The sequence below is a fragment of the Marmota marmota genome, unplaced genomic scaffold (genome assembly GCF_001458135.2).
Source record: "Marmota marmota marmota unplaced genomic scaffold, marMar, whole genome shotgun sequence".
Classification (NCBI taxonomy): domain Eukaryota; kingdom Metazoa; phylum Chordata; class Mammalia; order Rodentia; family Sciuridae; genus Marmota; species Marmota marmota.
This window is the reverse complement of record NW_026000057.1, coordinates 10,914,040-10,937,855: the sequence shown is the minus strand read 5'-3', so window position 1 is coordinate 10,937,855 and position 23,816 is coordinate 10,914,040. Positions and strand designations below refer to the sequence as shown.

General features: G+C 34.7%; 1 protein-coding gene across 1 annotated transcript in view; it reads right to left on the bottom strand.

The window, feature by feature from the left end:
* Nucleotides 1-6,997: 6,997 nt before the first annotated feature.
* The window catches only part of Mnd1 (meiotic nuclear divisions 1), a 56,733-nt gene continuing 39,914 nt past the window's right edge, over nt 6,998-23,816 (bottom strand). The window contains exons 5-7 of the mRNA XM_015484359.2: nt 23,615-23,729; nt 14,320-14,364; nt 6,998-9,034 (exon numbers count right to left, since the gene is read on the bottom strand). Coding sequence (XP_015339845.2) covers nt 8,928-9,034; nt 14,320-14,364; nt 23,615-23,729 — 267 coding nt within the window. The 3' untranslated portion in view covers nt 6,998-8,927. The remainder of the gene's footprint in view (nt 9,035-14,319; nt 14,365-23,614; nt 23,730-23,816) is intronic.

Genomic DNA, 23,816 nt, shown 5'->3' with positions numbered 1-23,816 from the left:
AATAGGGACAACAAATTTCAGACATGGACTTACTGTGTTTCATCACTGTAACAAAATACCTGAAAAAAAAAAATCAATTTGAAGGAAGTAAGGTTTTTGGTTTTTTTTTGGCTCATAGTTTTAGAGGTCTCAGTCCATGGTCTGTTGGCTCCATTACTCTGGGCTTGAGGTGAGGCAGAGCATCATGGCAAAAGGGCATGGACGAGCAAAGCTGCTTACCTCATGGCAGCCAGGAAACAGAGAGAAGAGAGGCGTGGGGGCAGGGAGAGAAATGTTGGGGTCCAGGGACAAGATATACTTCCCCAGGGCATGCCCGCAGTGACTGCCTTCCTCTAGCCAGGCCCCAACTCCTGGTTTCTACCATTTCCCAGTAGTCCATTGCATTATGAACCCATCAATGAATTACTCCATTGATGAGATTAAAGCCCTCATGATCAGATTGCTTTTCCTAAACCCCACCTCCGAACACTGCTGCCTGAAGAACCAGGCCTTCCACACAAAGGCTGGTACCTCAGATAACACTCAGAGGAAATTTGATATCTGTGGACCTAAACCCTGAAAAGTATGGGGTTAAGCTGGTGAGTTTGGGTTGGTGAATGCTATCCTTGGGTGCTGTCATATATAGTTTATAATTACCTGTTTGTGTCTGCCTCAGCTCTTGACTGTGATTTCTTTGAGACCAGGATCATAGAGATTATTAGTCTTTGTATCATCAACATCTAATACATTGTCTGGCAAATATGAGATAGTAAATTAATCAAAATGAGAAAAAGTATATGAATGAATATGAATAATATGAGGAATGACCTGAATAACTTAGTTCATCCTTAAGGTATCAGGATATAAATGGTTGAGAAAAGTTTTTTTCAGTCACTAGTATGGCAATATGTAAAAATGTGGATGTGTAACCGATGTGATTCTGCAATCTGTATATGGGGTAAAAATGGGAGTTCATAACCCACTTGAATCAAATGTATGAAATATGATATGTCAAGAGCTTTGTAATGTTTTGAACAACCAATAAAAAGAAAAAAAAAAAAAAAGAAACTGCCACTGATGAGATGATCAAAAGATGGCTGTATCCTATTTCCTGGAATATGTGAATGTTACCTGTATGGCAAAAAGAACATTATAGATGTGAGTAAATTAAGGATTTTGAGAGGGGTTGATTATCCTGGATTATATGATGAGCCCTAAATGCAATTATACATATCCTTCAAGGAGGGAAGTAAAAGGAGACTTGATACACAGACAAGAGAAGGCAATGTGACCACAGATGTAGAGACTCAAATGTGGGACCACAGACCAAGGAGTGCTGGCAGCCACCAGAACTTCAATGCAGTGCGCAACGGATCCTCCCTAGTGCCTCTGGAGGAAGCACAACTCTGCTGATACCTTCATTCCACCCAAAGAAACTAATGACTTCTGGCCTCCAGAAAAAATAAGTTTCTGTTGTATTAAGCCCCCAAATTGTAGTAATTGTTTCAACAGCTACAGAAAACTAATATGGTATCTTATCTCTTTTTACAGCTTTCCTTGTTTAGTTTATATGTATTTTTAAACTCTTATTCTTTTCTTCCTAAGAAAATCTGCTGGTATTTTGAAGAAAGTAATTTTTGATATTCTTTTTAATTTCCTTAGATGTTAAGTTTCAAACTGATTTAATAAACATTTAATGATCAAAAAAAAAAAAAAAGAAAAGTTTTTTTTCTATCAGGTAACATTGTTTCTTGAAACACTGTGGAGATGTGTTAAGAAAAATCAGGCAACAGAGAAGAAAAAAGCAAAGATACCCAGAGGGGAGAAGGAGAAACATGAAGGAAAGTCTTCAAGCACCCAGGAGGGATTTGGGTCATGAGAAGGAGTAGCGGGTAGCCTGCACAGGCAATGTGGTATGAAAATAATTGTAGGTAGGGAGATTAGGAAGTTCAGATTATGCACGAAAGGCTCAAATTAAAACAAAACAAATTCTAATAGAAAAAAATCAAGGAAAGTGTAGCTGAGATCTCAGTGGCAAATGTTTGAAATGTTTGTAGGGACTGAGAGAAAGGTTGACTGAAAAGTAACAGCTGCCTTATGGCCCTTTTGGAATAAGGCCAATTATAACTTAAATAAAAGCGTTGATAAGCAATGGTGAGTGTCCATTTGTGGTTGGCAATGACAAAGTTTTAATTTTTTTATGTCATATGCTTTGTGAGGTGTTTTGAATCTTCAGAAAAGAAAAAGCATAGCATCAAGGAGCTTTTGTCTAGTAGGGAGAAGGCCATCTGACACTTCAAAATATATTTAGTTCCCACATCCCCACCTTCCTCCTAAAATCTTATTATAACATAGTTAACATTGTAATATAATATGGCTATCTTTGCTTCTAAATACTCTGTCATTATATGAGAAAAGTTAAGCAACTTCTTAGACATTCAATTATGGTTATGTAAAATAATCGTGATATCTAGGCACTTTATTCCCTGAAGCTGTGGCACATCAAATGTTGATACTGTTCCAAAAAACAAGCTACTTTTCTGGATCCATTAAGGGAAGTACTATTATTAAAAATGTATTTTTATCTATTAAAAACAAATAGGTCATTTCTATCCCTGTTGTCCAAACTGATTTTATTCGGGTATTTCAAGGCAAAATATTTGTTTCTGTTGACCCAAGAATCACACCAAATCTGCTCTGATGGAAACTTACTGAGCAAGTTAAATTCACTCAGGTGTGGGTCTCTGGAGCCCACACAACACAGGAAACACATGCAAGTAAGGGATACATTCACTTAAACACAGTAACAACCACAACTGGACAGAAAAAAATTACACATCTGTTCAACTTAAACGGGTTAAAAGTTCCCATAGTTACTTTTCAAAATGTTATGAGAAACATGATGCCTTCCAAGTTCAGGCTTGCAAAATAACTCACCCTTTCTCTCAAATCCAGTCTCCACACTAGTAGGTGTATTTTAAGAGTTTTTCAGAAAGCATTTGAGCTTCAACTTTTGACAGCTAATCTTTAAAGATCTGTGAACATTACAAATTTACTTTTTCATTAACAAATTCCAGCCAAAAGACAGTGTTTCTTACAAATCTGGTTTTGATAATAGATTCCCAGCTCATTTTATACAAATCTTTTTAGTAAAAAATACTTAAAACTGCTTTTCCCATGGTAAAAGCAACTTGAAAAGTTCTCAAAGTCATTACCCTTTCCCTTATTTTCTACAGACTTCAGCTCTGTCTTGTGTTTCTCATTCTTTTTAGAAGGTCAATTCTTCATGAATAGTGACTTTTTCATCAACGAATTCACCCCCAGAACTTCCACAAATGTGCCAACAAATGTTTAGAAATGTTCTTTGAAAATATTGTCTGAAATAACATGAAACTGAAAACAAACCAAATGTCCAACAATTTTGGCTGAATAAAATATATTTTTGCAAAGAAATTTTTTATAGCACGTGAAACAAGTGGAGTAAATCTACGGACAGACACATAAAAATGTCCAATAATAGTTAAAAAGGAAAGATAAAACATTGTTGACCAATACATACAGAATAATCAATTTTTTGTTTTAAATTATAGTTATCTTTAGAGACAAAATGGTCCCTGTGTTACATAAACTATTTCATAGAATATGAAATGATGGAAAACTTTCAAATTTTTTATGAAGCAAGCATAATATTGATACCAAATTTATAAAGATAACACATGCAGAAAATCATAGACTACTGCCACTTGTGAATGTTGATGGAAAAATTCTAAAAATATTAGCAGTAGACTCCACACCACATTAAGAAACAATTTACCACTACCAATAGGGTTTTAGGCCAGGAATGTAAGGATGGTTATGCATTAAGTAACATTAATCTCATTTACCTACTCATAGATTTAAAGAGAAAGGTCACAGGATTAGCTCCATGGAAAAAGCCTTTGACAAATTTAACAACCATTCTATATGAAAACACTTAAGAAAATCAGATGAATGCTTTCTTAACTAATGTTATGAATTACATATCATAAAAGTCAGAATTTCACTTAATGCAGAAATAGTGAAGGCATTCCTAAAGCCAAAAACAAGGCAAAGATGACCTTGATTTCCACTAGAGTGTCACGAATGATATTAGTTAATACAATTACATAAAGAAGTTAGAAGGATAAAAACTGGGAGAGTTAAAGTTATATTTGACAATGGCATGGCAGTATACCAAAAAAATTTCAGAGAATTATAAACAAACTGAAACATGAGAATTTAGTGAGCCCTATGGTTTGAATGTGTCCCCCAAAGGTTCATGTATTGGAAACTTAATGCTCAAATCCACATTTGGAGATGGGCCTTTGGGAGGTAATTAGAATTAGATGAGGACATGAGGGTGGGGACCCAACATGGTATTAGTAACTTTATAATAGGAAGGGAGACTCCAGCTAGCACACTATCTTGCCATTCATGCCCTCTGCCATGTTATGATGCAACAAAAAGACCCTCACCAGATGCTGAGGCCATACTTTTGGACTTCCCAGCCTCCAGAACCTTCAGCTAAGCAAACCTCTATTCTTTACCCAGTCTGTGTTATTCAGTTATAATAACAGAAAATGAATTCACATAACAGGAGGATACAAAATTAATATGCAGGGACTGGGGATATAGTACACTGGTTGTATAATTACCTAACATGCACGAGGCCCTGGATTTAATCCCCAACACTGCAAATAAAGAAAGAAAATATGCAAAAGCAATAGCCTTCAGCCACATAAATTATGCCAACCAAAAGATAAAATGGAAAAGTCTCTTTAAAAATGGCAAAAAAAGATGAAATACTTAAAACACACTTTAAAAAATCCACATGAAGAAAATAACAAAATTATTGGAAAAATATAAAAGGATACTTGAGCAAATGCAAAAAATCCCTGTTTTTGAATAAAATGTTTCATCAAGATTATCAGTTCTGGGGCTGGGGATGTGGCTCAAGCGGTAGTGCGCTCGCCTGGCATGCGTGCGGCCCGGGTTCGATCCTCAGCACCACATACAAACAAAGATGTTGTGCCTGCCGAAAACTAAAAAATAAATATTAAAAAAAAAAAAAAAGATTATCAGTTCTCCCTTAGTTATCAATCAAAAACAAAATAACATCAATTTTTTTTTCTGAAATTAGAAAAGTTGAAACTAAAATTTAATAACAAATCAGTCTGTCAACTTGGAACCAAACTGTGACTTAAGGAAGAAAGCTGTATGTTGGTGGTCTAATGAATTGCCTTATGATCCCTTGAACCAGTACTATTCACCTTGAGCTTATCTTCTGCCATATGGAAGGATTTATGATTTCTTAATAATATCCAAAAGAAGCTGAAAATCTTAGTTTTCATGTGATATTTTACAGCCTAAATATGTTGGAAATTTAAAAAATAAAATATAGTTTGGGCTAAATAAAATACATCTTGCCTGTCATGGCTAAACCACAGGCTGTCAATAGTTGACTTTTCAGGGTGGTAACCTTTCTGTAAAGGGTCAAATACAAAATAATTTTTGGCTTTGTGGAATACATATAGTCTTTGTCATATATTCCTGTTTATTTTTACATCATTAAAGATGTAAAAAGACAGTAAAAGATAGGCCCTCAGGTGGTATGTCACTAGTTTATCCATAGAATCCATTAACCTTGAGATTCAACTATGAGTATTTTGGAAGAAGACAGCCCATGTTGTTTACCTCTCAAATAATTTTCTTTTAAAATCAGGCTGGGATAAGCATAACTTATATAAGTCCATTGTAGTGGGTCATTTCATAATATAGTACATTTTCATCCTGGCATATCCTGGAAACATATCCTGAAAGGGAGTTTATACATAATTTTCAGACACAATCCTACCATCTGTCACATTTAGCTGTTCTTACAGATAATACCATATTACCTAAGAAATATTTTCTAGGTATTTTACTTCATGTTCTCAAAAAACAGTATTATCAGATTTATAATCTGGACTTTTCTGTGCAAGAATTACTGGCGTGGTTCTAGGTTTTGGGTTGCCAGTTGTACTCATTTCCTTTCCTTTTCTAATCCCTTAAAGAGGATCATGTTTGATAAAATTTAGAATAATAGCATTTATTTCTGAAACAGGCCAAGAACTTTATAATCCTGTTAGACTAATGATGTGGCAAACATCAGAGGAAAATTCATACCGATTTATCCAGTAGGGAGTGGCATTGCCACAGGAAGAACAATTCGGTGATTTGATCTGCTCCTGGATAACTGTGAAAGTTACCAGGACACTATCTTTTTTTTAGAATCTCTTAAAATTAGAACATATATTATTTCTGAGATTTAAAAGATAACTACATGTGAAATGGTTGATAAGATGGGTATCAGGTTTCAAATACCTTGCAAAACTGCATAATTCATTGAAAAGATATTGGGATTATCAAGCATAGCATGACTTACTGAATCATATTTGGTCCTAGATCACTTATAATTCTGTTTACCCAAGTTGCATCACATAAATTCTGGGATCAATAACAAAACCAGTCCAAGACTAAGGATTACCTTGAGTCTGGCTGAACTAATGCCCCTGGGCTACTTAATTAGTATCTCCAAATTTAACTCTTAAAGATTAGTAATGGTGGTAGAGCACGTGCTGAGCATGCACAAGGCTCTGGGTTCAACCCTTAGCATATACCACCCCTCAGAAAAAAAAAAAAGGGATTATCAACAGTGGTGTGCTGGGGCAGGCGAATCAACCATTTTAACAGCAAGCTAGCTGTTAGACACAGACATCATGAAAGATTAAGTTATAATTTGGTTTATAATTTATAACTAAGTTTATAAATTGTTGTTGTACTCATTTCCTTTTCTAATCCCTTTGCAATGAACTTTATTAAAAACAAAGATAAAGATAAAAAATTCATCTCTCCCTAATTATTTTACTATTACTTATGTTCTTGAGATTATTTTTATCTACTGCATCTGTATGGTAGGTGAGGGGAAAGCGAGAAATGAAAGACAGAGACCAGGCAGAGATACACACAAGAGTTTATTCATCAGAGCTGACAAATGAAGGCCATCTCTCTATAGGAGAGAGAGGCAAAACAGGCTTGAGTTCTTGGACTTCTATGGGGAAGGCTCAGGAATCAGAACCGGGCGGGTCCAATGCAGGTAGTTAAGGGTTGGGTTGGTATGAGGGAGTGGTGAGCCTTTCTCAGGAAGGCCCTTGGGTGGGAAATCAAAACTTTTTCCTTAAAATGGCCATCCAGATGCTAAGCAAGGACCTTATAGTAGGAGTACTACAAAATTGTGTACACTGACCTTCTTTTCCAGTTCTGTATTGTTATCACATTAGTAACCTGAAATTGGCTATGCTGGGAGCATTAACAACATACAAATAAATACTAAATCAGCCTCCCCCTTCCCTAGAGTCAGTTGTTAAGCATATACCAGTACATTTTTGGCAATACAAGGGTGTCCTAATCTCTGATATAATCTCACAAATAGATATTATTTTATTCATTTGTGTATTAGACCCATAAAGATACCCTCTCAAAAGTTGCCTCAACACTTATACAACAGCATTTTTTAGGTTTTATAAGAAATGGCTTATTTTTTGAACATAACATACTTTCTAAGCAAGAAAGCATGATTTCTAATAAATGACAACTGGGTCTGAGAAACTTTGGAAATCTCACAATCAGTGTTTTAAAAAAAGGCTTATGGCAGATTATTATTGTTTCTTAAATCAAATTTTTTTTTTTTTTTTGTGAGAAGAGCTTTTGCCCTAAGGCAACATAAACTGGCCCCACCAACAAAGATGGACCAATTTGTGCCTGTCTACCCCCAAGAAGTGATTAAGTAGGCCCAGAGGAACTCCCTACAATACAAAGGCCAGATTCACTAACAAATGGTTTGGATGCCATTTGGGTCATTTCAGACATACGGAGTATTTCACTCAAGTTAAAAGAATACCAAGATTGGACAGTGTAAAAAAAAAAAAAAATAAGGCATGTGTTGTAAAAGACATTATCAATTTTTATCTTTTCCTTTAAAAGTCTCTTTTGGAGTGCTTGCAAAAACTCTAAGCTGAATTGGTAAAAAAAAAATATATACGTGGGATTTATTTTACTTTTAGCCTATCCCTTTGATAGTTTATAAAAACCTAGAATTCTGCATAGTTGGTGATGTATACTATACAAACAACTTTATGATCTTATAAAAAGTGCATAAATCAGGACAAAGAACTATATGCTTACTTCCAGCAGAAAAAAGTATCAAAAACTCAGAAGGTGGCCTGCATGTCTATGTTAAACTACTACTTAACTCAAAATTGAGAAACACCAATTTTCTATATTTTTTTCCCTGTGGGAGATTTGCAAAGATGATTCAGTATACTGAGTATCAATCACACATTTTCCACCAATACTGAGAAACAATAATACAACCATCAGGGTTTTAAAGATTATTTCTAAACATCAACATGTACTATGTATTTGTATAACAGAGTCTTCAAATGCACCCTTAGTATTTAATATTTAAATGAAAACAAAAAAGTCATGCTTTTGACCTTTGAAAAAACATCTATAAATTTGATTTGACTGAGATGGATGACTTTACTTTGTATTATCTTAACTTTGAATGAGCACTGAGGTATATAGTTATCAGCCTGCTTTCAATCTATCAAAAAAGGTGAAGATTATCTGCATTTCATACTTTTAAAAAATATTATTTTAATTATCGGTAGACATTTAATTTATTTATATGTGGTGCTGAGAATCAAACCCAGAGCCTCACACATGCCAGACTACCGCCGAGCCCCAGCCCTAGCCCCTGCATTTCACATTTTATTTAAAAATAATAAAATGATAGTTACAATAAATGAAAATTCAGTACAGTTAGTTGAAAAATATTCTAAAATTTACATATTTACAAGCTCATAGATCCTCTACAACCATTGAACATTTTAGTCTATGTAATCAAAGTCTTCTGGAATTCCAAAAGTTTTATCAATTTTATTTTCTTCAAATGCAAATTTTCTTTTGGCCCAGGATTTTAGTGCAAATATATTATCTAAAAGAAAAAGAGAGCGAGAAATAGTTTTAAGAATTAAAAACACAATCATAAAATATTTCAAATGCAATTATCTTCATTGCTCCTTTACTTCCTCTTATTGCTTTCTGCTGTATTAAGTAGTCTTTATTTTCAAGATTAACAGCAATAACTATAAATAAAAGATATTTTGGACAAGTGAACATATCTCATATTAAAAAATTCAGTAAGTTATGTGCTGTTAAACAACACAGACAGGGACTGGTTAATGGTATCTCTTCTGCATTTTCACCACAGAGGTCTGACTGTTGCCTCAGGAATCAGTTGTTCCAATAGGAACACATGCTTTCCAGATACTTCTTTCTCGCCCTCAGAGAGAAATGGCTTTCAAACAATCAGGCCAGTGTGAGGGAGAAGGGATGAGGGAAAGGGTTTCTGTCTCTTAAGACAAAGATAGGAACAGATGTGTCTTTGGTATCCCCTGGGGTGGGGTGGGGGGTATAAATGCCTTTTATCAATTAAAAATGTGTTATTTCTACTTAAAAGAATATATCCCAACGAAAGAAAATAAAGTATGTGCAAAGATTTCTTTTGGTCAAGGATTTTCATTCATCCCAGTTAAAGGAGAGAGAGAGAGAGAGAGAGAGAGAGAGCGAGCGAGAGCGCGAGCCAGCGAGCGCAATCGAGAGCGAACAAAAAAAGCAATGCAAATGTCTAACATGCTAACAGTGACTGCGATTGGGGAATGGGAATGAGGGTGAGTTTCCCCACCTTAATTTCACACATTTCTTTTATATACACATACAACTTTTATAATGAAAATTATTCTACACATAGAAAAACAATGATTTAAGGTTTTCTGGTTTGTCAGAATATGTTAAGCACTGTATTAGTAGTGATAATGAAGCAAAGGGCTTAAATGGGTTCTTCTGGAGTGTTATGGGCTAATCATGCTACTACTTCTCCCCCCCTTACTCATATTTGAAGTCCTAATCCCCCTTATCTCATAATGTGACTGTACTGGTGACAGGATCTTTAAGAAGGTGATTAAGTTAAAAATGAGGTGGTTAAGCTGGGCTCTAATTCAATTTTATAATAAAAGAATATTTGGGCACATTGAGAGACATTAGCTTTGCCCAGACCATGGGAGGACCCAGGATGGGGGAGGGGGACAGTCATGTGCAAACCAAGGAGAGGCTTCAGAATGGGACCTTGCTAACACCTGGATTTTGGATTTGAAGCCTGGGGAATGGTCAAAAAATAAATTTCTGCTGCATAAACCACTCTGGTATTATCTTCTGGCATCATCCTGGAATACCTCATACTATTGTTTTAATATTCTCACCTGTTATGAAAAGTAAAGATTCATCCAGGAGCAGTGGGGCACACCTGGAATCCCAGTGACTCAGGAGGCTGAGGCAAAAGGATTGCAGGTTGTCAATTAATATATATATGAAGCTTTATCACTCTTTAATATAGTTTCAGTGGAAGTTTAATTCCAAGTATCAAATGATGATAAAAAAATTCCTGGAATTTTTATTTCTAAGGTGAATACTGCTGCTTCACATAGAATAGGCAGTCTAACAAAAATATTATTTCTTTGATTTAAAGTGTTGGGGGGATGGGAAAAATGGAGAAACTTTGGGCAAAGGGGAGGGGGGAGGGAGGAGTGAGGAGGGTGCATGGTGGCAGGAAAGATGGTGGAATGAGATAAACATCATCACCCTAGGCACATGTATGACTGCACATATGATGCATTATATAGACATTATATATCGTGTACAACCAGAGAAATGAAAAGTTATTCTGCAATTGTGTACAATGAATCAAAATGCATTCTGCTGTCATATACCTAATTTAAATAGATTAATTAATAAAAAATAAAGTATTGTGCTATGTCAACAGTATAAAAATGAACCTTCACTCTTTATTTGGCAGGTGGGGGGAACTGTACCCAAGGGTGCTTAAGCCATATCGTTAGCCCTTTTTATTTTTTAAATTTATGTTGATGATTATTTTTTTGTGTGTGTGGCACTGGGGATTGAACCCAGGGCCTTGTGCATGAGAGCCAAGCACTCCACCAACTGAGCTATATCCTCGGCCTCCTTTTTATTTTTTGAGAGACAGGGTCTTGCTAAAGAGTTTAGGGCCTTGATAATTTGCTGAGGCTGGTCTCAAACTTGCAATCCTTCTGCCTCAGCCTCCTGAGTCACTGGGATTACAGGTGTGCCCCACTGCTACTGGATGAATCTTTACTTTTCATAAGAAGTGAGAATATTAAAACAATAGCATGAGGTATTCCAGGATGATCTTTTAGTACTTAACAATCAAAACATTCTTGCCAATCATAGTCAAGTATTTGTAAGGGCCCACTGCTACAGAATATAGGTATTAAGTGTATTAAAGATACTACAGAATGTAAAGAACCTATGCCTTCAAGCTGACATGAGAGAGAAATATCATTAATTTATTACAGAACAATTCCAAAGTGATATGTGTGTTAGAGAGAAAAGACCAAGTATTATGTGCATAGCTTTCAAGATAGGCTTCATGAGTACAGAAGGATTTCTAGGACATGGGAGAACATAAATAATACTGGAAGAAGCTTGCAGTGAACAGACTTTGAACATGGGTCAGGAGAGATGAAAATGAGGCACCAAAGTGAGGTTATTCAACAGTCTCTGCAGGAAGGAGTTTCTGGTTCACACAGGACAAGAAAACATTTTAATCTGAATATTTACTCGAATATTAACACAAAAGAAGTAACAAATAAAAGCTTCTTTACAATAATGCTAATAGAATTAAATACTTCCTTGGGCCATAAGCTATCTGTCTTCAAGATAACATATCCATATCTTGATAAGTCATTCCCTATCTTATGATTTTCCTATTATATAAAAATTTTTGTAAATGGATAAAGAATAATTTTGTTTAAAAACAACCTTAAGTCTAGTAAATTCTTGTTAATCTACCTGGTTGCATACCCAAGATACATATAGGAATAGGATGGGCAATATCACTTGCTATAAACCTCTTAGGACCTCACACATTAAGATGCTTCTTGTATGTGTTTACAAAAACTCCCCTATCTCAGGCTGGAATGTAGCTTAGCCCTGGGTTCAATGTCTAGCACAGCAAAACAACAAAAACTACTGTTTTAATTATTAATAAGTAAGGTTTTAGGTGATATAATTTGTTAATCACATTTAAAGTGTATTTAATGTTGCAAAACAATAAAATGTGATTTTTCTATATTTATACTAAGTAATTTCATTCTATATTATTAAACAGAAAATACTCTCAATTATATACGTTTTAAAGACTTTGTTATGTAGAAAGAAACCAAACCTTAATTGATAGCTAATTAATAATTTTTAGTTATAAGTAATACTGATATTTTCTGTTTGTTTTCATGAGAGGGAGATTTTCTGAGGTGTGATTTGCTTTATCACTTATCTCCGCCTTTTCATAATACATGTTTATGCTAGAAAAAATAAGCTGTAACCTCACATGGAAATGTTTCTTAACAGCTGTTTCTGTTATTCTAAAAATATCTTTCTTCCACACACTTTTAAAAATGCCAGTTTTTTTTTCTAATTATAATCTAGGAAGTTTATGATGAATTGGAAGACAATTTATAATTGTTTATTTAACTGAAATTTATGATGAAGAATGAGAAAAGGAAGAGGGAATTTACTGATGTGTCTAATATTGTGTTGAAGAGTTTACAGACTGTCTTATTTAGGCCTCTCAAAATGTGACGTGGATATCCACACTGCACACATGAGGAAGCAGGTTCAGAGAAGTTCAAGGGGTCACTTAGCTAATAAGGAGCTCGGCTTGGACACTTTTCAAAGTCAAGGTCCTCGCACTGTACACACATGATGCCTGTTCCTACTGCTTGCTGTGATGCTTTGTTGAGAACTCCTGGGCCAAATCGCCTGGTGACTCTTATCTCTAACCTAAAAGTCAGCTTGCTTCTTATGTCACACTCAGAATTTGGCATTTGTCAAACCCATACAATATCATTGCATTTATTATTTATTGATATTTCATCAGACACAATTCTCTTTTCTTCAATATTAGCTTGTTCTTTTAATCTTATTTTGTTCTTATCACTAAAGCACTATATCATGTAGGGAATAACTTTGTAATAAAGGAACAAAAGACCAATTTTACTGATGTCACCAAATCTACTTGATTCTAAAATAGACTAGGAAAAAATGATTCTTCTTTTTTTTGTGTGTGTGTGTGTGTGTGTGAAACACAAGCCTGGACAGGGTGACAGGAAAAGCTGGCAAAAATCTCTGTTCTTCCAGTGACTAATCCACTTTGACTAAACATAGTCACTTTAAGCTTTTCACATCTCTGCTTCAATCTCATCCATATTCTCCCACAGAAACATAATGAGGATGACTAATACAAAGGAAGACATTATAGACTCTCAATAGGATGGAAAAATTCAATTGCCACTATTTTATAATATAAAAATATCAGTTTCATTTTCTGGCAGGTTTTAAGAATCTTAATTATACTTGTTTATAAATCACAGCAATCACTATTTATTAATCTTCTCCCTAAATATTAAGACACATACATATGCCTTAATTCTCACTTCTTAGATTATTTCTAGTGTGGATCAGAGGGTGTACCCATTGCAAATGGATTCTCTGAAAGCAGGCTTACATAGAAGACAGTATTACATGGTAGGTAAGAGCTTGGACTATGGAATCAGACAACCAGAATTCTATTCCTGTTTCATAGCCTAGTGAACGTGTGGCCTTGGATTCCTGAGGGCCTTATCCCCATCTTCAATATGAAAGATAATAATCAAATCTACCTCATAAAATAATTGAGGAGACACCACAGATAAGCATTACAAAATTGGAAAACAGCCTCAACAAACATTAGCTATTATTATTTGCAAGGAGATAAATCTTTAGGATTCTTTGAAACTCTTAAAAGGTGTATTTTACAATAAATATATGTGAAAATTCAACTATATATTTTATTAATACATATGAAAGCTAAGCAATTAATCCAAATGATTTATCTTGGGAAAAGTTACATAAAGTTCAACTGGAAGTGTCATTGGTTTTACAAAAATATACTTTTGCAAAGTGAATTATAAGATTTTAAAACATAAACTTATCTTAACTGAAAAGATTTAATATACAATAACTTGAGCAATGCATACATTTCCAGAAATCCCTTTCTTGAACAAAGCTAGTACAAAGGCATCTGAATTTCACATCAATGTAAGTATAAAAGTTTAACTATAGTTTACCAGATTCACTCTAACCTACCAGTCCATCTGTTAGCAGCTTCTTTGGCAATTTTATTTGCTTGACCTGAAAAATATCATACATAAAAATTATATACAATTGTTTACATGTATAAAATTACTTTCAACTATCTACAAATTTATCTTTTCATATGAGCAAATTTTCTATAAAATTTAATAAGATTTTTATAAAATTTATAAAGTAGTGCATTTTATAAAATATAGATATCTTTATAAAACAGCTATGAAAAAACCCCAAATGGTGGTATAAAATTCTGTCTTACAGAGCTGCTCAAATCCCAAGGAAATTTTAAATAGTTGTAGTTATATATTAGCCATGAATAGAAATAAATGAAGCAAGGGGTAGTGGCGTAATCCCAGTAACTTGGGAGGCTGAGGCAGGAGGATCCCAGGTTCAAGGTCAGCCTCAGCAACTTTTCTATTATCTCAAAATAAAACAGGACTGGAGATATGGTGGCTCAGTGGTAAATTCCCTCTGGGTTCATCCCAGTATCAAAAAAAAAAAAAAAAAAAAAAAAAAAAAAGTGAACAATTTCTAAATGGCTTTTTCTACATAATCATCATTGATGACTTTGTTGTTTAAAGAAAAAATAAGTTTAAATGAGATGTTTCTCACCATATCAAAATATGATGAAATAATTTAATGTTAAGAATTTAACTGAATATAGATTGTTAAGCCACAAAATCTGATCTCAAAAAATTTTAGAGGTAATAAAGAAGCTCTATAGGGGAAAATACTTATTTACTTTACATTTAAATATACATATTACTATTACATGTATCTGTATATATGGCTTTCAAGTTAATCCATGTCTTTCAAGTTAATCAATATAGCACATAACAAAGCCATGATCAACTGGGCATAAATATCACTTATAATGATGACATTTATTTTGTGGTTGAAAGGTCATTCACTGTATTAAAATAATTTAGTGGCTTTTATTACACTCACATGGTTGTTCAAACAGCACCACTACCTAATTCCAGGGCATTTTCATTACCCAAAAGGAAGCCTTGTATCCATTAGCCATCACTCAACAATCCTCCTCCCTCCAGCTCCTGGCAACCACTAATCTACTTACTCTATAGATTTCTCTTTTGTGAATACTTCATATGAGTAAAACATATGCGGTCTTTTATGTCTGGCTTCTCATATAGCACAATGTTTTTCAAAGTTTATTTATGATGTACCATGTATTTGTGTGTGCTAAATCATATTTCACAATTTGCTTATCCATTCATCATTCGTTAGCCGATAGACATTTAGGTTATTTCCACTAATATGAATTATTTAATAATTTTTATGTGAACATATTTTCAGTTCTCTTGGGTATGTATCTAGGAATGGCACTGATGATTCAGATGGTAACTACATCATATCATTTTAAAGAATAAATTGTTTGCAACACCATTCCATAATCTCATCAGCAATCTAAGAGTTCCAATATCTTTAAAAAAAAAAAAAAAAAAAAAAAGAGTTCCAATATCTTCACATCCTCACCAACACTGTTTTTTTTTTTTNCTTTTTTTTTTTTTTTTTTTTCTCCTTTTGTGACACTGGGGATTGAACACCAAATAAAAGCTTTGAAACAATCCTTAAAATAACAAGTTTAGCAGTCAGACTGAGAGATGAAGATTCCATCTTTTTGTTTCCTTTTTATTTTACTTTTTTTTCATCTTTGGTATTAGGTTCAGGCTTTGCACAAGCTAGGTGAGCGCTTCATCCCCAGCCCACATTATATTATCATGACAGAGGGTCTCACTAAGCTGCTGAGGCTGGCCTCAAATTCATGATCCTCTTACAACAGGCTGGTGAATAGCTGGGATGACAGGCAGGTGCCACCACAAACACACTCGGCCTCATCTCATTCTTTTGTTTCTTAGGTCAATGATAAATCACTCTCTGTTATCTACCAAAATACAACCAAACTCATAGTCATGCCCCAATGTTGGCGTGACTGTTTAGTTAGGCAATACTGATCCCAAAGCCAAATACTAGCTAATAAAGGCCTGCCATATCTCCAGGTATGTTTTGTTGGTACCTACAACATCCCAGACATAAGCATCAATACACCACTTTAGGTGGCATCTCCTGGGTCATTTGCAGAGGGGCTAATCTCATGTCAAGTCAGCAGCTCCATATGAGGTCCTCTGACTTTGACTTTAACCCTTAAAAAGTCTTCCTATGTCTGAACAACTTCCCTTTTTGTCTGAAAATCTTTCTTTTCCAGCTTGTTAATTTGTTAAGTAAGTCAATTATACCATTTTCAGGCTGTAATAAATCCCCACATTCAAACAGGTTCTACCAAATAGCTCCTATATATTTTTAACATTCTGAAATTTAAAATTTCCATTAAAAACATGGTCATTATTTTGACATGTTTTGACTCAGCATAAAGAAATACACTCATGTATGTACCTGTCAAGAAGAAAAAGAAATATCTACATGGAAGTATATTTTAGATTAAGTATGTGTTAGTTAAAATGGAAGATGCAACAGGAAGGTATTTATCCTCAAAGTAGGCAAAGAGAATCAGCTATCATTCATCTACAAACCAAGACAGTTAAAGATAAAACAGTAGTTTTATGCAACGGCAACCAGCTGAAGACTGATGGGTAGACCACTTTCTTCCTCAGTTTCACTGGAGAATCATCAGTCTTCCAGTCCCATCAGGATTGGGCTGTGGGGATCAGAGCCGCCGCGGAGAGGAGCAACAGCAGAAGCCGGAGCCGAAGCCCTGGAAGCTGCCCGCCGCCGCCGCATACTGAGATCCGGTCGGCAGCACAGCACTTGCCATGTCGGGCACCTGCCTCAGACTGGCGGCAGTGGCTGAACCTAGGGTTTTATACATGCTATGCAAATGTTCTTTTATTGAGCTACAACCATAGCCTTTTTTTCTTCTGTTTTTGAGACAAGGTCTGGTTAAGTAGTCTAAGCTGACTTCGAACTTGCATTCTCCTGTCTTGGCTTCCCAAGTAGTGGGGATTACTGCCCTGCACCACCACATCTGGCCCTTTTTAAAATCATAGCCATCCTAATGAGCGTGAAGAGGCATCTCATTGTGGTTTTGATTTGTATTCCCCTAACGGCTCATGTTGAGCATCTTCATGTGTGCTTATTGGACATTTGTATAATTTCTTTGGAAAAATGTTCAAATCTTTTGTCCATTTCTGAATTAGATTTTTTATTGAAATGTAAGAGTTCTTGGATATTAGTCAGTAATCAGATATAAGATTCGCAAATATTTTTTCCCCTTTCTGAGTTTTCTTTCCACCTTTTTTTCTTTCCTTATTTTTATCGGTGCATTATAGTTGTACATATTGATAGGATTTGTTGTTACATATTCATACATGCACACTCTTTCCACTTTCTTAATAGTATACAAAAATTTTAAATTTTGATGAAATTCAAGTTATGTATTTTTTCTTTGGTTGTTTATTCTTTTCATGTCAAAGAAACTGATGCCTAGTAAAAGGACAAAGAAATATGTGCCTATGTTTTCTTCTAAGGGTTTTATAGTTCAAACTCTTTGTCTTTGAAACGCTTGAGTTAATTTTTGTTTATGATATGAGGTGGATATTCAGTTGTGCTCATACCATTAGATGAAAACACTATTTCTTTCCTAATTAAATGGTCTTGGCACCCTTGTTGAGAATCAATTGGCTTTATTTCTGGACTCTCAATTACATTCCATTAATCTGTATGTCTGCTTTCATACCACATTGCATCGATTACTGTAGAATAGTAAGTTTTGAAATTAAGAAATCTGAGTCTTCCAACTTCACTCTTCTTTTTCCAAATTCTTTTGGCAATTCTGTGTATCTTGCATTTTTATAGGAATTTTAAAAAATACTGATTTTATAGTCTGAAAAAATATTAGTTGTAATAGTTTTTCTTGGTGTGTATCTCTGTGTGTAAATTGTTTAAGGCTTTCTACATATGAATAAGATCACATTATCTAAAAAGAGATAATTTTTTTTAAAAAAAGGAAGAAATAAAGCTATTTTTAACTTTTAATTTATTCTAGTTAGTTATACAGGAGAGAGGAATGCATTTTGACAAATGGAGCACAACTTCTCATTCCTCTGGCTGTAAATGGTGCAGAGTCACATTAGTAGTGTAATCATACATGTACACAGGGTAATAATGTTTGTTTCATTCTGTCATTCTTTCCATCCCCACCGCCTCACCCCTCTCTTCTGCACAATCCAAAGTTACTTCATTCTTCCCTACCCACCCACCCCAACTATAGATCAGCATCCATTTATCAGAGAAAACATTTGGTTTGGGGGATTGGCATATTTCACTTAGCATGATATTCTCTAGTTCCATTCATTTATCTGCAAACGCCATAATTTCATTCTTCTTTAAGGCTGAGTAATATTCCATTGTATATATGGAACACATTTTCTTTATCCCTTCATCTATTGAAGGGCATCTAGGTTGCTTCCACAGTTTAACTATTGTGAATTGAATTGCTATGAACACTGATGTGGCTGTGTCCCTGTAGTATGCTGATTTTACGTTATTTGTCATAAACTGAGGAGTGGGATAGCTGGGTCAAATGGTGGTTCCACTCCAAGTTTTCTGAAGAATCTCTATACTGTTTTTCAGAGTGGTTACACCAATCTGCAGTTCCACCAGCAATGTATGAGTGTATCTTTTACCCCACAACCTTACCAACACTTATTATTGCCTTGATTATTAATAACTTGCCATTCTGACTAGAGTGAGATGAAATCTTAGAGTAGTTTTGATTTGCATTTCTCCAATTGCTAGAGATGATAAACATTTTTTCATATGTTTGTTGACTGATTGTATTTCTTCTATGAAGTATCAATTCAGTTCCTTAGTCCATTTATTGATTGGGTTATTTGTTTTTTTGGTGTTAAGTTTTTTGAGTTCTTTATATAACCTGGACATTGGTGCTCTATCAGGTGTGTGTGGTAACGATTCTCTTCCATTCTGTAGGATCTCTCTTCATGTTATTTATTTCTTCCTTTTTGAAATGGATGCCTTTTCTTTCTTATTCTTGCCTAATTGGCCTAGCTAGAACTTCTGGAAGAAGGTTAGATGGTTAGAAGGTTAGATGGAAGTGGTAAGAGTGAACATCCATGGGGAAAGCTTTCAGCCTTTCTCCATTCAGCAGAATGTTGGCTGTAGATGTTCATAGATCCCTTTTATCAAGTCAAGTTCACAATGCTGGTGAGCTGGAGCACAGATAAGAAAGAATAAGACGAAACACCACAAACTCACTATTTTTACTGAGATTCATCTATTTTTTGTGAATGGGAGCCTGTAAGTCTTTAATTATATTTTCAGAGTTTTGAAAAAGTTGACTCTAACAATTCCTGCAAGCTTTTATGGAAGGGCATATTTTCAAAGGTGATTATTCCACCTTTTCACTGTCATCCTGACATTTATTTCTAAGGAAACTTGATAAGTAATCCTAACATTAATTACTTTCAAGTATTTTTGTGGGAATTTAATTTGTACTACTTGTTTTACATGGGCTCACTCAAATAACACTCAAAGCAGCTAAAATTAAAGTTATTGTTTTTACTTCTCACTTCTTGGGCATTTCCAATTAATTTTGTAAATGCTTACTTAATGATATCAACAATTTAATTGGCATGGTGAAATATAAATATTTCTTGCAGGCATGATCAAGAATTAAGACACAATATATAGCCATGCCTGTATAAACATGGTAACAGCTATTATCAGAAAAATGTGTTATCCAAAATAAACCATGACTTAGATAAGCCTAAGTGCTGTGATATGAGTCCTACAGGCAGCTATTCAGAATCAAATCCTATTAAAATCAATTTGTAAAACTCATAATCCTTTTAATCCAGTATAATCTCTTTTGCACTAACATGATAGCTAAAATCCTATGAAAACACTCATTATCAAAAAGCATATTTTAAAAACAATAATTTTATTGGGGAAAGGGAATTTGGGGTGAGTTGAGGTTAGAGCCTTTTTAAAGTTCTCTGAATTTATTGATAAGAAACTCACCTCTGGACTATTAAATATTTAAATTATTCAGATCTGTAAGTTTGTAGTTTTCATCAAGTTTGAAACAAATTAGCTTTAATTTCTTCAGATATTTTTCTAGCCCAACTTCCCTCTCCCCGCTGCCTCCCCGACCCCTTTTTGGATCCAATTATACATATATTAGGTTAAGTTGTTCTACGGCTCAAGGATGCCATTTTCATATTTAAAATTGTTTTTTGTTTCATTTTGGATTTTTTCTATTGCTATGTCTTTAAATATATTAATCCTTTCTTCTATAAAATTTAATCTGCTCATTTACATTGGTATGATTTCCTTGGGCTGGAAAATAAATCATCAGACTTTTAAATTTAAAGGTTAAGGTGGATACCAGAATGTAGGGAAGCAGTATAAAATTTCAGCTGCAACTCAACCGTGTTATCATATGCTTTAGAAAATTCATCATCCTTTGTGTATCCTGACATTTCTTACTTTAAGTTTTAGTGCCTTTCTCAAACATGACACACTTGCCAAAATTGCTGCTTGATGATTTTGATTCAGATTTAGAGGGCTTTTTTTTTTTTTTTTGGTACTGGGGATTGTTGATACTCTACCACTGAACTACATTTTCATTGTTCATTCATTAATTTTGTAGTATTGGAGCTTGAACCCAGGGGAACTCATCACTGAGATACATCCCCATCCCTTTTTATTTGTTTTGATACAGGATCTTGTTAAGTTGTGGAAGTTAGTTTTGAACTAGCAATCTACCTATCCCAGTCTTCTAAGTAACTGGGATTATCTTTTTATTTTATTTTGAAATAGATTCTCACTAAATTGCCCAGGCTAGCCTTGAACTTATGATCCACTTGCCTTAGGATCCCGAGTAGCTGGGATTACAGGCATGTGCTACCACATCCAGTGCCAATATCTTAAAACATATGCCCAATTTTCAATTCTTGTTAATATCCTGAAACTCAAGAAGAACCATTAACTTAAGATCACTATCATTTTAAGTCAAAGTACTTGGATGAACTTAAATGAAAGTTTTAGTCATTCCTGAGTGAACAGAAGTTATCAAGATCATGAAAAGAACTGTAAAACATGGGAAGTCACAACTGGACACATCAGTCAGGTTCACCTGCCCAAGGGAAGCACCCATGGCAGTACAACAGGGACCACAGAGTGGAAAAACTTAAATCCTTACTGAGTGTGCCTAATAGTTGTAAATCCTAAACATAAAAGAGAATGAGACAGGTAGGCAAAGAGGCATTACTCTAAGGAAAAAGTATAAGAACTACACAAAACTGTAATAAAGAAAGAAGGCAGAATCAAGTAAGAGTAATACATGAAGGATCAGATTTAGTTACTGTGAAAACTTGGAATTTCATAAACTATTAGATGGCAAAGCCATGTTGATCCTGAAAATTAATCAATTGAGAGTATTAAATTTGGCTAAGAAAAACTGTTCCTAGGCAGTTGCAGTGGCGCACACACCTGCAAATCCTAGCTACTTTGAGGATAAGGCAGGAGGATCACAGCCTGTGCAGCCTTCGAGGCCACCCTGAGCAAGAACCTGTCTCAAAATGAAAAAAAAAGGGATGGGGATTCAGCTCAGTGATAAATTAGCATTCCTGGGTTCAATCAAAGAAAGAAAGAAAGAAACTTGCCTGTAAAGCTCTCTTTCACAAGATGCTCTAGATAAGGCACACAGTTGATATCCTCTTGACCAAGCAGTGTGTGCTTGATTTTGAAGAGGAATCATGAGCAGGCCTAGGTTCCTACCTTGTCCCCAATTACATTGGATTTGCATGTGTTTACTGAGGCTTATTTGACAGTAGTTAAACCTTTCAATCAGATTAAAGTGGTTAATTTTTGTTTTTGTACCAGGCCAAGGATTAAACCCAGGGGCACTAAATCACTGAGCCACATCCCCAACCCTTTTTATTTTTTGAGGCAATCTCACTAAGTTGTTGAGGTTGACTTTGAACTGTGATGCTCCTGCTTCAGCCTTCCGACTGCTGGGATTATAGGCCTACACCACCACACCCAGACAAAAGTGGTTAATTTTGAAGCACTAGATTTGGTTATTGTTTTATTTTGCAGCATGTGTGGGCAGCATGAAAAAAACTAACATGTCTCCCCAAACACTTAATTTACAAAGAATGAGTGGTTCAGAGAGCTCTCCATCCTTCCTCTGTCCCTGTTTTTCTTTCTTTCTCCCTCTCACTCTTTGAGAATACCCGGGGAAATCAGCTGAACCAGGTGAACAGTGCCTCCTGGAATTGAGCAAAGTGGGCACCTACCTTCAAATAAATTTTAACTTTAGATTTATGCTAACTGATTTTTTATACTTTCTTAATTCTAAAAAAATACTACCAAGAATTAGGTTAGCTTAATTGTAATAAAAATACTTAGGTTAATTTTAAAGTATCAAATATTTCTCAAAGCTTTCACTTACACTCTATAAAACTGGTTTCACTTGGTAAAGGTTCCTTAAAAGGCTGATATAGAAAAATATGAAGAAAGCAATACACGTTTTTCTAAGCAATTAAATGCTGTATCTTTACCTTTATAACATACTCTTTAATTTTTTCAAATTTCTATCTTTACATATAAACAAAAATTTTCAAAATTACTTTTGCGGGGTGGGGTAGCTCAGTGGTAGAGCACTTGCTGGGCACGTGCAAGGCCCTGGATTCAAACCCTAATGCCACAAATAAAACAAAACAAAACGAAAAACTGGTAATTGATTTAAAAGCAGGAAGGCAATTCAATTTACAGTACTTTTATGCAACTTGCAAACTTATATTTATAATATTCTTTTTCTTAGAAGATTATGGTGGATTTCTTTCTAGAATCAAGGTGCCTGGGTCCAAATTGCTTCTCTGACCTCCCAATTTCCTAAGTTTATATTTTATGTCTTTATGCTTCTACCTCATTCACCTTACTTAAATGATACTTATTAATTTTTTTAAAAAATTTTTTAGTTGTAGATAAACACAATACCTTTATTTTATTTATTTAGTTTTTTGTGGTGCTGAGGATAAACCCAGTGCCTCACACATGCTAGGCAAGTGCTCTATAGCCCTACTTATTAATTTCAAAGTGTCACTATTCAATGCTTTAACACTAAGTCTACCTAATGGAAATATTAAGGTAATATTTCCCTTTTATACTACAAAGTTAGAGCACTCAAATCAGAATACTATTTTAGCTGATTTTATCACATACTTAGAGGATGGTTCCTGGGCAACAAGAAGTTCAAAGTCTCTTTCATTATCAAGCACAAACTTACGTATTTCTTCTACAACTTGTGGGTCACATTCTTTGTATTTTTCTACTTCTGCCTTAAGCTGTTCCCTTTGGTTCCGAAGAGTAGAAAGCTCTTTCACTAGCATGGTTCTCTCTTCCTGCATTCAAAACAGTTTCATATACAATTAAGACAAATAAAATTCCATATGTTATAAGGTAATACAAAAATATATACATATCTGTGT